This window comes from Artemia sp. Qi Xiang Cuo, chromosome 7 (genome assembly GCF_049724085.1).
Source record: "Artemia sp. Qi Xiang Cuo chromosome 7, ASM4972408v1, whole genome shotgun sequence".
NCBI classification, from domain to species: Eukaryota; Metazoa; Arthropoda; class Branchiopoda; order Anostraca; family Artemiidae; genus Artemia; species Artemia sp. Qi Xiang Cuo.
Genome location: NC_142800.1, coordinates 29,858,632 through 29,876,939, shown reverse-complemented (window position 1 = coordinate 29,876,939; position 18,308 = coordinate 29,858,632). Strand labels below are relative to the sequence as shown.

The window sequence follows — 18,308 nt, the reverse complement described above, 5'->3', positions numbered from 1 at the left end:
TGAAAGACCAGACAACTGATCTTGAGAATTCATCTGAGAACTAAGGTAAGATTAATGAAGTAACTATAAATAGACTCTAGTTGACTGTTTGTGTTCAGAAATTTTTGTTTTGAAAATTTTGCACAATAAATTTTTCTTCCAACCAAATTTTTCTTACCTTTTTCGTTTGTCCACTGATGCTGAAATCAGTTCCCGAAATCAGCTACGTGTGCCTAGCCCTTTAGTGCAAAAAATAGCGAAACTCTCACCGGATGCAAAAGCAAGCCGAGCCTATGTTTTGAACTTATTCAGTTCAAAGTCTGAGGTGGAAATCCGCCAATGAATCAGCCAAGTGGGCCTCACCTCCCTTTACCATACTGTTTTAAAAAAAGACAATTTTGGCTTGAACTGTAATGTTTGAAAGATCCCACATGCAACCAGGGATTCAAAGAAACTCTGAGAATATTTGAACAACTCCCTTTCAAATCCTGACATTTTTTCATTGGAAGGCACAACCAGAGTAGTGATCAGACTAAACGCTGGACAATGTGTCCTTTTTTGCAACAGTCAGCACTATGAATTGCTTGCTAACTTTCTATTACAAAGCTAACCAATCGTTGTTAGAGGAAGAGTAAGAAAAGAATTGTAATAATAGTATCAACAGTAACCATTATCAACCAAAAATTAGATGAGTATATACAGTTGTTTATATTGCAGAGAGGGATATCTGAATCACCTATACCCTCAACTGTCTTCACAGTTTATTGTTATAGTACTTACAAGATAGTTAATGAAAGGAATGATAACTAGTCCAATTCCTCCGATGTAGGATGAAAACCCAATACCCAAGCCTCTAACCTCTGTAGGATACAGCTCCCCAGCAAAGGGGTATAATATTAGGAATGAGGCAGAAATGGCAAACTTTGCAACTAGATAGAGTGCTAGTGTAGATTGAACTGCACCTAAAAAAATTGAAATATGAGTCAATAGCTTGAAGTATTTTATTAACATTAAGACTGGAATTCACTTTAAGTACACTGATAGATAAATTTTACTGAAATTGAGAATTTACTTCTTTTCACTTAAAAGGCAGGAAATTAGAGTTAGTTGATAGCATTTTATTACTAGAGGTCTAGAGCTATGATTATGGAAACATTAGTGTATGATAATGATTGTTTCATATTTTATTGTTAGAGTATCCTCGATATGGAATAATTTTGATTCAATGTGTCTTTATATATTTATCACGCATGAAAATAAAAATTAATAGGTTTGAATAATGAAATTAGAGTTGAGAAGAGGAATGAGAAAACATTGTAATTTTAAGGATTTGCAATGTTTTCAGTCTTAAATAACTTTATAAGTTTAGACTGAAACTTTCACGCTTGAAATGATATATTGCAGAAATGTCAAAAACTACATAAAAAATGTCAGATTGGACAACGACAGCCCTGCATATGCATTTCTGTTGGTATTGGACATTTCATTAACTCATTTCTATGTTTTAACTCATATCATTTTAACACATACTTTTAAATATTTTTTCTATAGATAAAAATAGGTCAAAGAATTACTGTAATGGAAATCGTACGTCAACGTTATTGGTCCCTGAAAGCGCCATATGTTCACTCCTCATTCAATTCAGTGCTACTAGGTTTTTGAACCCCCGAAATTGGCAAAATGCAGATTCACTGTTCATCATTGACATTACTGTTCTTTCCCCTAATCCTGGCTTATGGTTGTATAAATCTGTCGAATCATTGCATGGCGAAGTCAAAAGATTACTTTGATTAGATCTACTCAAGGAGATCATTCTAAATGCACGTGAAATACTGAACAAGGCTTTATCTTAATTCCTCAGTCTTAAATTGTCTCCTTTCTGCTAATAAGGACAAAATATGCGTTCATGTCTTTGTCAAGCATTATTTACGGATAAACTTCTTAGTTGGAGGTGATTGAATGTGTTTTAAGGAGACAGTAAATAGAGTGTCTCATACTGTTTTGAATTAAGAAGCTGGATGGCCATTAGTGATGCAACAGTTGCCTCTGACACTATTTTGGATCCTTTGGAGTAGACATGCTAAAATAATCTTAACCTCAGTACAAAGTAGATGTTTGTTTGACTCTTTTTGGTACATATTTAACCTCAGTACATATTTGGGAACAAATCGTACAGGAGTTGTATGGAGTGACAGTTATTTCGGTTTTTTGGTATTATGTCACTCTAACGGTTTTGTGTGGTTTTTCTTCTATTTTAATGAGAAGGGCTATAGGTTAAACGACCAGAATGTTTGCATATATTTTTCTAGGTTTTATGGTTGAAAACTAATGATCTTCATTAACATGAAGAAACGATAGAACTGGAGAAAAGAAGGACTTAGGAATGAAGAATTACTTCTAGATGCACTGTTTGTGTGAAACTGCTTACTGCTTAGAGGCGTTCTGTACATAGCCGACTTGCCTATGGCCTTAAAAATAAAAGCAAAAACGTAAGATGAGGAGGGAAACAGACCTCTATTAATTTTTTTTCTGTTTAGTTTTAAGGGGAAATTTCTTTTACTTTTTAACATGAGTTACTTTATGGCCATACCTGTTAATAACTCAACATTACGTATAACTGCCGTACTTTCCATGTGTACCACTTGTAATTCCTCGAGTTGAAAAATATTCAACTTTCAAGACTAAAACCTGTGATTGATCAATGAGAGCGATAAATTCAGGAATTCTTTTTTGTAATTAGAAAACTTAGAAGCATGGAATTACATTTTTCTTCCCTATGCGATCTATTTGGTAAAAGATACAATGGCATAATATGAACTGGTAATAATCAAGAAGAAATTTGCGTGGATACAACATTTTGAAATCAATTTCTTGTTATTTCAATTTTTCGCCTCTATAGTGCAAGTGAGATATTCAAATTAAGGAAAAACAAAACATTAATAAATTTTAGATTTTCTAAAGACAGGCATAACTATAGCATGGCTTGGGCATTATTTACATATTCGGTCTGATGTACATCTGATAAATATGATACAATCCCGTTTAAGTCATTAGAGGAGCTCCTTGGCGGGGTGTTTGTGTCCGAACTTTGCAAGTAAATACGCTGCCCTTCACGAGGAAATGGTAGATCATCAGTATATTAAGTAACATTATCCTCGATAAAAAGAAATGAGGTAGACACATGCATCTTGCAATAAGTTTTTTTTTCAAAAGAATTTTATACATATTTAGCTTGATTTAAAAGAAAATGGCTTTGAATGTTTTCAAACTAATCTTAGTTTTAGAACTGTCATAGATTTAAAGCTGATTCAATTTACTTATTGAATGGTAGAGCCTATAGTTTAAAGTTAAATAAAGGCATTAAATATATACCATGAAATTAAATAGGAATAAAAGCAAAGATATCCTAAGGCAGAATTATATAAAGCTCTAAGGTACATGACAAAGGGACGCCGATAAGGTTCAAACATAGCTTTGTGTCTCTGCTGTAAAACTAGTTGGTTTTAAGGTTGTAGATTTTAAACAATGCGGTGTAACACAAAATAAGAACTTTAAGCAAAAGGATTTTTCTACTTCAAAATACTCAATAGCAGTAGTAAACCAACCCTCGGGCATCAAGACAGTAGCTATACAGGCCGTTCCTCCAAGTCCTAGAAGTAAACATAAAGGCCAGCGTCTCCCCCATCTAAAATAAAATTTGATAAATTGGGTTGCTTCATATTAACAGTACCAGACTCTACTGTGCCATCCAAAGTAAGTAGGCCTATTCACATAAGGAATAATAGATACATATGTAAAACGGTCCTAACCTAATTATTAACAAAAATAACATGCGTACACCTAAATTAGACAAAGAAATATACAAAAGTACGCATAGTCTATATGTAAAACCAATTTCCTGTGTCTTATTTCTAATTCATAATTTATTTTAATACAGTTATTATTGATTCATAAGCTATTATTTTTAAACTGTGTATGTGAAACCAGTGTCACCTTGACATATCATGGTTTTTCACAATTCTTTGAAATTTTGATATTTTCCAGTCAGTTCATCTAATTTATGTATGTTTTCTGCTTGGCCCTCGAACTTGGTATAGTATTTCATTTTATACTTTAGTGGGGACTAGCCACTAAGAATAGTGCATGCTGTCCATAAACGAAATGTTTAGTTACACATCAAGTCTAATGTAAACCTTAAAAAAAGCTTGGTATTTGGAATTTTAAGCCATTTTTTTGGAATAATGATAAGAGAGCTTGCATTCCTTTACTTTTGGATAAACAAAAAAAAGTATAATTAACTCTCTTATAGTATATCTTATTCATTACTTGACCGATTTTTTATTTGTTGGTGGGGTGAATATATAGTTAAAATTAGATTCATGCGGTTTAAAAATGAAGAACAGCCTTTACTACTTAGACTATGTTTTTTTAGTATAATTCTTGGTTGTTTAGTATTTTTAGAATTTTTTTCAATATAATTGTTTACAGTGATCGTAAAAGTACAATAAAATTAGACTGCGTTCAAGGTGTGGTAAAAACATGATACAGAAAACTTGTTGTGGGAAAACATGATATCTGAAAACAAATAGAAGGAGGTTGGGGATTTTCACTTGGGTATCAATTGTTCAACCAAAAATTAAGCTTTCCCCTAGGAAATTTTGAAAATAGCTAACCAAGAACTGCTAATATTTTTTTTTATCATTTTGACATCCATGAAAATTCTTTGAGATTCCTCCCTTATAAGTCACATCTGTATAAATCAATGTTTTGAAATGGAACGAATGCGCAACTTTGGCAGACGTTGTTAGATTGTACACCCGTTGCATGCCTGTAGGGGGACCTCTTAAGCCTCTGTGACACTCACGAATTAACAAAATTGAATAAAACTCACTGTTTATGTCTTATTAATGAGTGCAACAAGTGGGGGCAACCCCATTCCGCTTAAAAAATGCGTTGTTACGTGACAACCATCTAAACTTTTACCACCAACATACTGCTCGGTTTAGTTTTCTTCTTAACTGACTGATGAAGATTGTTTAATTTCGGAGTTAAAGTTAAATCTTATTCTTATATAAGAGATTACCAAAATGTACATAAATTATGATTTATGTAAAAAAACGTTTGGTGATTAACTGAGCCAATTATCGATAAAATTTAAGCAGGAATGAGCACAGAAAAGAAAAGAAGAAAAATTTATAGATGCCACCAGATGAAAAGAGAATTTTCCTCATGAAAGCACAAGAACTTTTAATGTAAAAAACAAATTATTTCCCTTTTTCATTCAGTTAGGCTATTAAAAGTGTCTTCTTAGGTACCGTAAAGGTAATTTGAGCTTTTAACTCACTATTGGTAATCTCTTAAAGTTTCAATAGATCTCAAGGCTACAGAAAAATTATAGTTAAAGCAAAAATTATCAGTAAAAGCTAAATCACAGTTAAGCGGCTTTCACACTGCGTGCGAAATTTCCTGTGCTATGTGGCTTTTTTACATTGCTTTAACTATGAAATTACCACTTAGATAAATCCTTTCACACTAGGTTAACGTAAGACTCTATAAAATCATATTCATCATAGTTTGCCATTCCTGTTTGCCAAATCATAAGTTTGCCAAATCATCAAAGTTTGCCATTCCTGACATCATATTAATCATAGTTTGCTGAAAAATTGCCGTAACAAAGTGGAAAAGGAACCCAAGTTCTGTCCTGCACTTTTGTCATTAGTGCCTTAACAGTAGAAAAGACTGGCAAAGATGTCGTGTCAATTTTTCGTTTCACCGTTTGACCTAGTTAATTTCATCCAGAAGGACAAAAATTCTACCAACAGGTCTCCACTTACTAACGGCGTCAAATTGGCGTTACATTCGTTTTTCTATCTACAATAGGTTCAGCTCCACAAAAACTGATTTTTTCAATTGTGTTTTTTTCGGAATTTTAAAAACTGCAGATATGGCTTTCTTGCTTTCACAAGGCGGATTGCTAATTCAAAAAGTCTGTTTTGTTGCTTATCTATTGACTTTTCCATAAGTTAATATAAGCTTACGGAAGGTAAAACCTATCGCGTCTAATTAACACTACCTACGTTACGAACAAAATTAGGTATATAAGATTAAATAAACTAACATAAAGGCTTAAGTTGCACAAGTGTGAAAGAACCATTGAGGAAAAGGCACATTCAATGCAATAAGTCTTTGCTACTGAAAATAATACTACATCAAAGTTGAATGATAAAATACCAGCATTAGTACAAGTCAAAGTTAAAAAAAAAAAAAAAAAAAAAAAAAAAAAAAAACAACCAACCTATCCATTATAGCCCAACACAAGAAGTACCCTGGTACCTCGACCACACAGGATAGAAAGAAAGAAAGGTACTCGTTACTACCCATTGCAGGACTGTAGTAGCTAAGTCCAACATAAACCGTTTCATTGGCAAGCCTATAAAAAAAAGAACACAACAGAGTCAGAGCCAACACTAAAAATAGTTGTTCCTAGATTTTCCTTAAATTTCATATTTTACGCAGAATTCCCTGAAAGAAGAGATGAGTAAAAAGAAATTAACCATTGTATAAAACCTTTTTGTTTTAAATATACCTCACCGATGCGGCCCATCTACTTGCCGAGAGTGAGATAGATAAAATTAAAAAGTGCTATTTTAGATATGCAAAGTTTCTGCTGTTTATTCCTAAGTGGGGCCGAAATTCCCGTCTTGAAAAATTTGGAATTATGAATCCAGTCAAAGAATGGTCGAGAATCCGGGAGAAGTTTGTGATAAAAGCGATACTGAACAGACAACGTTTTTCTCCAATAATAACTTAAATGTTTCTCTTTATTGGCGTATTTACTTTTTTCCTTTTATTTTTCCTTGCTCCACTATACTCTTTTATAGATGGTGGGTAAATAAATCATTATTATTATTATTTTTATTATTATTATTATACCAAAGACGCACTTTTATACTGAAAGCTTCAAATAGAGGAGAGGGATTAGAAAACAATAATGTATGTAATTGCTTAATAGTAACAAATCGATCTCTAACTTCATTTTTGGCAAATACTTATTAAAATTTTCAACCCTTACAAAAGTCATGGCTTGGAATTATTGCATTTCTGTCTCTTTATCTTGCATTCTTATATACAATTTTTTGTACGTTATCTTTGTTTCCCAATCATTGCACAGATACGACTAAAATCAACATTTGTAGGGTACTAAACCTAGCCTGCAAAGGGTAGCCTAACAAACTAAATAAAGTAGAAATGTAAAAAAAAAAACAGATTTTGACAACTAATAGTAAAAGTAGGGTAATAAAAGCTTTTAAAACACCTCGCACTTGGCAGGGACGTAATTTTCTATGGGACAGGGGAACAATTGCCCCCTCAAGACCTATGTTTGCCCTCCAGGCCTCATTTCCCCTCCCCCCCCAGCTTAAATTTAGTTTCTGCGAAAAATCTTGTCAAAACTAAGATAAGCCTGCATAATTCAAGTATCCAGAGAAACAGATCAGTTTTCTTTAGCATATCTTTGCCTTTATGGTATTATATGGATCATTTTACAGTTTTCTCAGTCGTTTTAACTTGATATGGGAAAATTGGCTCCTTCTTTGGGAAAATTGCTCCTTCATTGGCTCCTTTTTCATCATTATTAAAGCGCATGGCTTAGTATTCTTAACAGACTGTTTTTTTCGTATTTCCTTTTATTTATTTTGTATGTGCAAAATAAATAAAATTTTATCTTGTCTTTCTTACGCAGTCTCTGTGCAGGAACAATTAAAATGATATATATTCATTGATTTCTAGAGGAAGAAAATATGTTAGAGAAGTCAAGAAATTTTGCTGCTGGTGTTTTGTAAAATGACTATCTGTTTGGAAATACTTACAAGGTATCAATATTTCCTTGTTAGGACTCGAATTTCCTATCTCTTTTCAGAAATGCTTTTTCTAAGGTTTCAGATAATTTTAGAATGACGTCAATAACAAAGGTATGAAGACAAATATATAAGAAAACAGAACGGCTATAGGCCATTGATACCTATACTTAATTCTTACCAATTGAAGGTCAGTAGTAATGTTTTAAGTCTGTTATTTGGAGTTTTGCAGAGGTCACCAACACCAAATTGCTTTTTCTGCGAAGACAGTTCACTTGCTGCTCGATGAAGCATCATTTTTCTCTAGAATAATAAAACCGTAAGATATATGTCTTGTTTACAATATTATTTGCTGATCACTTTAATGTTTATTTACTTGTGAGGTGTTAGGCTACTTTTTGAGTGTGGGGTTTCATTAGAGACCTACTTGGAATCCACTTTAATTTAATGAATTACAACTCAGCTGGAATGTTATTCAGTTTATTTAATTTACCTACATATAAGTTTTTGGAATTTACCTGCATATAAGTTTTTGCACATGCACCCTGGTCCGGTGCAGGGTCCAAAAGGTAGCTTGAAAAATGTATTCAAAGAAATAAATATATTTAGAAATGAACTGATAAATCAGATTTCACTAAAAAATAGTAAATAATATTGTTCGATACGTCCCGCACACGTCCCGCCGACAAGTAAATGGTCACTTGAAATATTGCGCGGAGAGTGACTATTAAGCCAAGTTGAAATAAAGTTGTTGAAAATCTACACTTTACTGTTAAAACTTTATTGAAATTTACATTCAATAAGTTGGTTCAAGGAAAATTTGGTAAATAAATAAACATCTCATTCAGATAATTAATGGTGCCAGGAACGTAATTAATACCCGATATTCCTTTAGTCTACCTTGGTCAAGATCTAGATTTGTCATAATCTGTAAAACCTTCATTAAAAGGGGTCAACAAGCGGTTGTAATGGAATAGTTGCCACTGAAAGCCTTTTTAGTAGCCTTTGTTAAGATTTATACATTAAAGCCACCAACTAGCGTATAAAAAGAAATATGCCCGAAAACTGTGCCAAATAGATGATTGAATACACCCGTCAGTCAGCTTTCTGTCAACTAAGATTATTTACATTCATATGCCACTTAACCCTAGACTAGCACTGGCTATGTTTATGATAATGGATATTAAACTTTCTCCAGCTTTTTAATATTTTTCAAAATTGTCAAAAAGTGTTAATATGAAGGCTTCATGAAAATCTACTACCTTGATTTGAGCATTGAAGTCATCTGAAAGCTGCTTTCCGTTAATAGAGGCCATATTTTTCAATATTTTAGCCGCTTCTTCTATTCTTCCCTGTGAGACAAGCCATCTTGGTGACTCTGGTAGATATCTAGAATTTAATCTTTTGTAAATTGATATTTTCAAACTCATAATAGTAAGTTCTGTGCTAAGAAAACTTAAAAAACACACATCAAAATAACGATTAGTTGTTCTTGCTTTTATGTGATCAACCAGCGCATGAAACTGCCGCAAAAAACACTGGCAAGTTGGTTGCAGCGGCATGTCATAACACTACGGACCGGTGTGTCATAAAGACAAGTTGGATCAATGGTATGATCAGCCGTTGTGTTCCTACCAAGCTACATATGAAGCCATCTAAGCTTTAAATGGGAGGTAGATTACCTGGAAACTTTATTTCCTATCTATATTGCTAAAGCAACCCTCCCTTTCTTTGTTTATTGTTTTTTCATGTGCCGCCTGATTTCAGGTTGTTGTGAGACAAGGGAAAGGGTTTAACCTTCACGGTTCTTCTGCAAAGTATGGACCTATGGCAATCACAGTGAATATCATATTATATTTTGCAGAACTGAGTAGAGTCCTTGCCAGAGGGCTACAACGAATTCCCTTGTCTTTTAATTTGTCCTTGTCGCAGAGTTCGTTAACATAAATTGATTTCCGGCCATGCTGTGTCGGCTTCATAAAAAAGAATCACTTTTGAAAATGTTCATTCAATTTGCCGTCGTTCGTAACCAGTCACCTCATCATCTTTTTGCAGTGGTATAGTCAACTGTTTTCCCATGCATCTTCATTTTTTTCTATTTTGGTCCTGAAGGAAGCAACATGCATGCAAAACAGCATAGCCAATTTTTGGGTATCATAGCAAGGGAAATGCTCTAGAGGGAGGAAGACAATTCCACGGTACATGCCATATCCATACCTAAATTATATGTCTATCAATTTACTGCATTATTTCATGTTTGATATTGTTGCTGTCAATTGGAATCATGTAAGTACCATATGAGCAAGAACTTGTTTCGGTGGAGGAATATCTAACCTAATCAATGAAAAAACAATTTGATTACAAAAAAGTTTTGAAAGATTCCAGCCACTTGTTTATATATTTCAAACACAAATAGTTTAAAATAATTACGCAAGAAATAATTAGGTATTTAAAAACTAGCAATTGCGTCCAACATTTAATTCGTTTGAATGCCTATTTTTTAATGGGTTACTGAATAACCAACACCTGGATATCTCTTCCATGCTAAATATTTTTAGGGTTTTGTTAAGACAATAGACGAATATTGGTTTCTGGTTATTGCGTAGATTAAGCAGCACAATTTCTATTGGCTGTTTATTTTTAATTATTTATTTATTGTTTTTTTTAATGGACTTCATAAAATAAGTTTTTTTTGTATATTTTATTTTACTTTGAAAAAGTTCCATTAAAACTTTTATATAAACACATATGATTCGCGTGTCTTCTAAACGTACGTGTCTTATCTTTGCTCTTCATTTTCAATTTCGACACGTTTTGATTCTTGCTGTCGATTATCTTCTAACCCAATTTTCCTTTCTTGTTCACTTTGGATTTTGATCACTTCGGACAATTTAGCAATACCCTTTGCTTTAGCTGGTCCCGCCTCATTTGATGGTCCAGGTTGTTGATTCTCACCAGTTGTGAATTTAATTTATTGAAGCCTTTCTGTTGGTCTAATCACGTTTGATAGTTCAGATGGTTCCGTAGAATCATCATTTGTAACAATTGCATATTTTCGTTTTTGGGTCTTCCTACAGGCATTACATAATTGGTTGCGTTGAAAACTGTGAACTTACTTGTGTTTATTCTGTCGTATCTCTCTTTTTATGCTATTAATGAAAAAAAACTTTCCGAAAAATAAGTTTTTTCAAAGAAAAGTAAAGGCCATTTTAAACTTAAGCTCAGCAGATACAAATACATTTTAAAATTCAAACTCAAAACGACCAGAAATTACTATTAAAGAATAAGTGGAATCCAAAACGAACAGAAATTAAATAAACAATCATAGCAAAAACATACAACAAGTAACAATATAAATGAATAAATAGATCTTAAAGCGAGTAATGATTAGATTGAATATGAAAATCAAGCTTACAACGAAAAAAAAAAAAATTCCTATTGAACTACAAATGAAACTTAAAACGAACAGAAAGTAAATAAACAACCAATGCAAACAAACATACAATAGATATTAATGTAAATTAATAAATAAATCTTAAAACGAGTGAAACTTAACTTGAATATGCAAATCAAGCTTGAAACGAACAAAAATCACCATAAAAAAGAGTTTGGGTATGACCTTCTTCTCTCACTGTAAAAGTCTAAAACCTACTGCGTCATTGGCGCTTTACTGAAAACCAATTTTATGACAAAAATTTTCTTTTATACTTAATGTTGAAAATAAACATTAAAATTATAGTAAAATTTTAAACTTATGTGCTTTCAGCAATTAATATCATTATACATAAAATATTCAGTTTATTTTATTAGCTCTTTTTAAAGTTGTTAAAGACGAATATAGTTTCCCTACAAACAAGTGTTTGGATACCGCCTCCTTTCCTAACTGTAAATAAAAACGAAAAGCCTACTGCGTCATCGGCGCTAAACTGAAAATGAATTATATTACAAATATTTTCTTTTCCAGTTCTTAAAGTACTGAAAATTAAAATACAATTACAGTGAAATAAATTCTTGGACTGATGGATCTTTCAACAATTAATATCATTATACATCAAATATTCAATTTGGTGTTGTTTATACTTTCCAAGACTGTTCAAGACGCTACCTAGTTTTGAGTAAAGCACCAATGACGCAGTAGGTTTTAGACTTTTACAGTGAGAGAAGGTCATATGGTACCCAAACTCTTGTTTGTGGTAATTTTTGTTCGTTTCAAGCTTGATTTGCATATTCAATTTAAGTTTCAGTCGTTTTAAGATTTAATTATTAATTTTAATTAATATATATTGTATGTTTGTTTGCATTGATTGTTTATTTAATTTCTGTTCGTTTGAAGTTTCATTTATACTTCAATAGGAAAATATTTTTTTTCGTTTTAAGCCTGATTTTCATATTCAATCTAAGTATTACTCGCTTTAAGATCTATTTATTCATTTATATTATTACTTGTTGTATGTTTTTGCTATGATTGTTTATTTAATTTCTGTTCGTTCTGGGTTTCATTTATTTTTTAATAGTAATCACTGGTCGTGATTATTTTTAATTTTTACAGGTATTTTTATATTATTATCTTAAGTTGTAAAGATACTTTAATTTTATTTTAAAAACAGAAGTTTATGGAATTTTTTTAAAATTAAATTTTGTTAGTTTTTGATTGCAAAAAATTCTAAGTTTTTAAAAATTCCATATTTCAAAATAAAACTTAAAAAAAGAATAATCAAATATTCGTCAAAGGATTAAAACTGGTATCAAAGTAGCAATACTAAAGTGAAAAAATGGGTTTGTGTCAACCTCGGAGTTTTTATTATCTGATGTTTGAACTATTTTTTAACAAAATTGATATCTGAAAATTTTTATTGGATGGGTTTGGGGGAAAAAGGCATGGGGGGACTAGATTAAGCTTCGGTGTATTTTGACCCTTTAAAAGTGAACTAGAACTTTCTATTTTCAATCAAATGAGCCCTCTCTGAAGTTTATACGAGTATCCCTCCTATAAGAATCATATATATCCCCAGATTATAACTTACAACGCCTATCCCTGGGCCCTGGGGGGCTGTGTCGATCCTGGAGTTTTATTATCTGATGGTTGAACTATTTTTAACAAAATGATCACCTAAAATTTTTATCGGATGGGTTTATCCATCCGACACGCCGACACGACTTTTAAAATACGAAAATTTTAAAAGTACTTAACAACTTTAGCGTGAAGAGCAAGGTATTGAGGAGGGGACAATCCCCGTCAAATACTTAATATTTTTTTTTTAATTTTTAATGCTGCTCCTTCCTTTCAGTTTGAAAAAATTGTTTTTTTTTTCTATTCTATGAAGATTAATTGTAAAAGTCTAAACCTTACTGCGTCATTCGCGCTTTACCGAAACTGTGTGTGTCTTGAACAGTCTTGGAAAGAACTTATGAAAAAAAAACAGAATATTATATATATATAATGGTATAAATTGCAGAAAGCTCATGAGTTCAACATTTTATTTTACCATAATTTTTACTTTTATTTTCAATGTTGTAATGCAAAAGAAAATATGTGTAATATAATTCGTTTGAAATCTGTACGTTTCAGGAACAGTTCTTGGAAAGAACTAATAAAATGAAACTGAATGTTTGATATATAATGAAATTAGCCGCTGAAAGCTCAGAAGTTCAAGATTCTATTTCTTTGTACTTTTTATTTTTGTTTTCAGTGTTGAAAGCACAAAAAAAATATTTGTCAATATAATACGTTTTCAGTAAAGCACAAATGATGTTGTAGGCTTTAGACTTTTACAGTTAGGGAAGGGGGCAGTAGCCAAACTCTTGTTTATAGTAATTCCTGCTCGTTTTAAGCTTGATTTGGATATCCAATTTAAGTTTCACTCGTTTTAAGATTTAGTTTTTCATTTACACTAGTACCTTTTTTTATGTTTGTTTGCTATGATAATTTATTTAATTTCTGTTCGTTTTGGGTTTTATTTATTCTTTAGTAGGAACCTCTGGTTGTTTTGAGTTAGAATTATAAAGGAATTTATTTCTGCTGTTTAAAATGGCCTTTACTTTTCTTCGCAAAACTTCTTTTGTCGGAAAGTGTTTTTTTTTATTATTTAATGGTGAAAAATGGCAGCTAATATATCTAAAATTACAAAATTCTACCTAAGAATGGGTCGACCACGATAATTAAATATTGTAGAAATTCAAAAGGTTATAAGACTGTACTAGTCTGCTACTCTTCAGCTTGCTGAGGCATTAAAACCTATTGACTTGTAATAACATTTATAACACTTCTTGATCTGGGGTAATCAGAAAATTTGAATTTTTTTACCAGAAGTCGTTAACTCAATTTGATGGTCATTGGTTGATTTAATAAGTCTAGTTCATATGACTCTGGTTGGATGGGCGCCACTTCAGGTACTCAACAAATGAGTTCAAGGTTTTTGGTGTACACTGGTCCATGTTCCTCACTACTATTTATTGTTACCAAGACTCTTTTTTTAAAGTTTTGGTGAATATCAGTCCTAGTCGCTCTTCACTTACAGTTCACTGCCAAAAACTGTTTGATCAAATAAAACGAATTGTTTCTCAAACGAAAGCAAAGAGTGACATTAAAACTAAAACAGGGCTGAAATTCTCTCGACATAAAGTGGACTTCCATCCCCCAATATTCCCCACTCTTCATGCTTATGTTGAACTCGCAATGGAAAGAAGGCAGTTTCAATGACAATTTTTTCTGCTAAACGAGAATTTTAGGTATTTTAGTAACTGATATGATAAAAAAAGAATTTTTTCAACTGAAAGTAAGGAGCTTGAACTTACTTAAAACAAGCTGACATTATCCCGTATATTAGGGGTTTTGCCACTTCCTAAATAACTGGTTCTTCATGCTAAAGTTTTTTCTTATACCTTTAAAAAAGCTTCTTATTCTAATTAAACGGCCTTTGTGTTTCAAGGGCCAATTTTAAAGAATTAGGACAAAAAGTAAAGCTTAAGCGTACAAAGCGAGGTATTGAGGAAGAGAAATCCCCCTCATACAGGAATAATTACTATTTGTTCCAAGTCTTAATGTTGCTCCTTACTTTCAGTTGATTTTTTTTTTTTAGTTTAATTTCTGATAGTTTTACAAACAAGCCAGAGACATTCGGCTCCTTTCCAGGAAAATTCCCTCCCTCTGCGAAAAATTCCTCCATGGAACTTTCCTCCCGCGTAAAATACCTCCTTGGAAAATTCCCTCCGGACAATTCCATTCTCGCTGAAAATCCACCCCCCCCCACCTTACAGACTGTTCCGCCTGAAAAATTATCCTTAGCATACTTTCATTTGAAAAAGACTTTAAATTCTGTTTCATTTTCAAATCATACCAGAAATCTCCTTCCGTGGAAATTTTTTCCGGAAACCCCACTCCCCAGTGGAGAATTTCTCCCACGGGAAACGGCTATCTCCAAGTTGTTATCAGATGCCAATGGGGGAAAATGTCAATGCGAGGGGGACTAGTTGCTCTCCAGTCTTTTTGGTCACTTAAAAAGTGTACTAGAACTTTTGATTTTTGTTCAAATGAGCCCTTTCTCAATCTTCTAGGACCATTGGTTATATACAGTCACCATGGGGGAGGGGGAATTTGATGGGTAACATTGAACTTAATGAATTTTATATGTTTAAAATAAGCATAAAACCAATTCTTTGTTATAATTTCCTTTTTTACAGTTCTGGTTATTATTGGGCTTTGTTGCTCATTACTCACAGTTTGTTACCACGAACTGTTTGATTAGTTTAATTTTACTCGTTTATTCAACTTCAATAATAATCCAGTAAAGCCTTGTCACTTAGCTTCACAATTCTATAAACTCTTTTCGTTTACCGATTCACTAAGAGTATTCAAAGGAAAGGAAATCCCCCCTCCCATATCCGAGGCCTCTTCTGCCAATCATAGCTTACTTCATATAAATTAAATAGAACTTACATAATATAAATGTAGTAGCCAATAAAAGGCACAGATGTCACATAGGCCAGTACAACCCAATCTCGGATAAAATATGCTACACCACAAAGTAAGACCAGACCAAGCGTGTAAAATAGACAAGTTAAGACGGTTATGAATGATCTATATCTTGGGCCAACCAGTTCAAGACCTGAAAATATAACATGTAATATTGATATTAATTAAATATTGATGACTTGGAGACTATTCCAAAATGGAATATATTTGGAAAACCAATTACTTCTACCATCATCACCAATAATAACCCACTGCAGCACCTAGCCGCCTAAAGCTAAACACAAATACGTTGTAAGATCATACTGGAAATGCATGACGAATCGTCAACATCAAACTAAGAAAAAAGAAATAATCGAGAAAGAACAAAACCAAACGAGGGTGATTTTTAGCCAGTGAATAAATGAAAAGACGAAGTAAAGATGACAAAGATGTCCACTAAATTGTTTTCAGTGCTAAAGAAGAAGAAGGAGAAAATATACATACCAAAGAAAATAAATAATATTTTGAAGTATCGAACAAAAAAAAAGACTAAAAATAAAATCAAATGAAAGACCATTCAAAGATTTGACTGGGCAAGTGTTTTTGTGCTAGTGAATGATGCAGCCTGTCTGCTGATTTTGTTTGCACTGGGGCTAGTTCATCTTTATCTTTGAATTAGAAATAAAGTTAGCCGAATCTCTTTTAATCAAATCGTCATCAATAGGACTTACAAAAAATCCCCACTATCCCTACTTTACTTGTAGTATTTGTTCATGTATTCCTTAATTTCAATTGTATCCCTAAAAGATTATGGCAAACCATTTACTGTGGGCACTGAAGTTGCCTTGTCAAAAAGAACTGAACGATTTTGGTATTCGAAAGTCGTGAGGGCTATAGCCAAATCAAGACTTCGTTTTTTTTACTTTTGGGCTTTAGAGATTGTATATTCAAACTTTGTGTTCGTGTAGAGTTTCTCCCAAATGTTGACGGTTCTACCAGTTTAAAATTTCCCGCAAGAGCACAGGACTTTATGTGTACCAATACCAAAAATAAGATCAGTCTTATCTTAACCAGAACTAAAAAAAATTTCAACATTGGGCTCATTTTGAAATAAAAAGAAATATTATGCCGCTTTAAAATTTTCACGAATTTTCAGAAAGATTAAAAAGTTTTGAAGAAGTTGATAATTCAGTTTCATTGGTTAACAATTTTTTTCGGATTTAAACTATTATTTTCGATAGTTTGATTAATAAGCTTGATGAGGTAACAATTACAAGGATTTCTAACAGATTTTTATATTTTAGGTTATGTGACTAATTTCTTCCAACAAATAATGAGTTTACCAATAAGAGAAGTTTGATCTCCATGTTTAGCAAGTTTCTAGATGGATTTCCTCAAAAACTCTACAATTGATACTTTTTACTGAAACATGCGTTATGACCTCGTTTTGTTGACGATGTTCTGTCCATTTGGGACCCTGGGGCCGATTCTCTGAATAAGTTTTCGGTGTATTTGAAAACTTTTGATTCCAATCTTAAGTCTACACTAAAATTTTAAGCTTCAGGGAAGCTCCCTTTCTTGGATGACCTAATTTTCAAAAGTTTTCCCAACCTTGACTTTTCTTCTTATAGGAAATTCACCCACAATGATCGTAATTTGCATTTACCCTAATACCTCCCCTTTCTGTGAAAAGAGCCGTGGCTATCTCATTAGTTGATCAAGTTTTAAAAGTATGTTTAAACATCCATTTAGTCCCTGAGTTAAATTGCATCAAGGATATTTTGCTTTGTGATAGTTGCTTGAGCGAAATTCCAGTTTAATCATCATTTAAATAGTTTATTGCGCCATCTTTTTTTTTAGTCTGCTTCGAATTAAGCTTAAGAGGATTCAATGCCTTAAAATCATTTTGTGAGCTTCATTGTCGACTGGTCGTCTCAGAGACAAAGACTCATTAGTGAATTGGCCCAGAGGACTAGCCACCTCTGAGAGCTATTTAGGATCTGTAGTTTGAGTGTGAAATTTAACTGAAAAAATATCGATACTTTGCGCCCTCTGTTTCGGTAACGCTTTCAATCAAAGCAGGTAACACTAGAAGGAATTCTTAGTCTTAGAGTCGACTTTTAGTTTTCTGTCGTTTATTTGAATCTCTTATCCAAGCTCTCTAGGCTAAGAAAAAACCACCCAATACATTCTAAATAATTTGGCCACACAAACTAAAACAGTTTGTCAAACAGTTCGTGGTAACGTACTGTAAGTAAGGAGCGACCCGGCTCAATGGTAACCAAACTGTAGAAAACGGAATTTTGATACCAATAGATACATCAAAAGAATCATATTTTAATGCTGATTTCATATATATAAGTTTCATCAAGTTTAATCCTACCTATCAAAAGTTACGCGCCTGAGAAAATTTGTCTGATTTTCAAAATAAAGGGGGAAAGACCCCCTAAAAGTTACAGAACCTTAATGAAAATCTCACCATCATATTCAGCGTATTAGATAACCCTACTTCAGAAGTTTCA

The 18,308-nt window shown here is 32.7% G+C and overlaps 1 protein-coding gene across 1 annotated transcript in view; it reads right to left on the bottom strand.

Annotated features, from left to right (window-relative positions):
- CarT (Carcinine transporter) overlaps positions 1 to 18,308 on the bottom strand; it is an 85,811-nt gene that overhangs the window by 40,840 nt on the left and 26,663 nt on the right. The window contains exons 6-11 of the mRNA XM_089091472.1: positions 15,772 to 15,940; positions 9,098 to 9,224; positions 8,017 to 8,138; positions 6,275 to 6,409; positions 3,585 to 3,664; positions 760 to 941 (exon numbers count right to left, since the gene is read on the bottom strand). Coding sequence (XP_088947598.1) covers positions 760 to 941; positions 3,585 to 3,664; positions 6,275 to 6,409; positions 8,017 to 8,138; positions 9,098 to 9,224; positions 15,772 to 15,940 — 815 coding nt within the window. The remainder of the gene's footprint in view (positions 1 to 759; positions 942 to 3,584; positions 3,665 to 6,274; positions 6,410 to 8,016; positions 8,139 to 9,097; positions 9,225 to 15,771; positions 15,941 to 18,308) is intronic.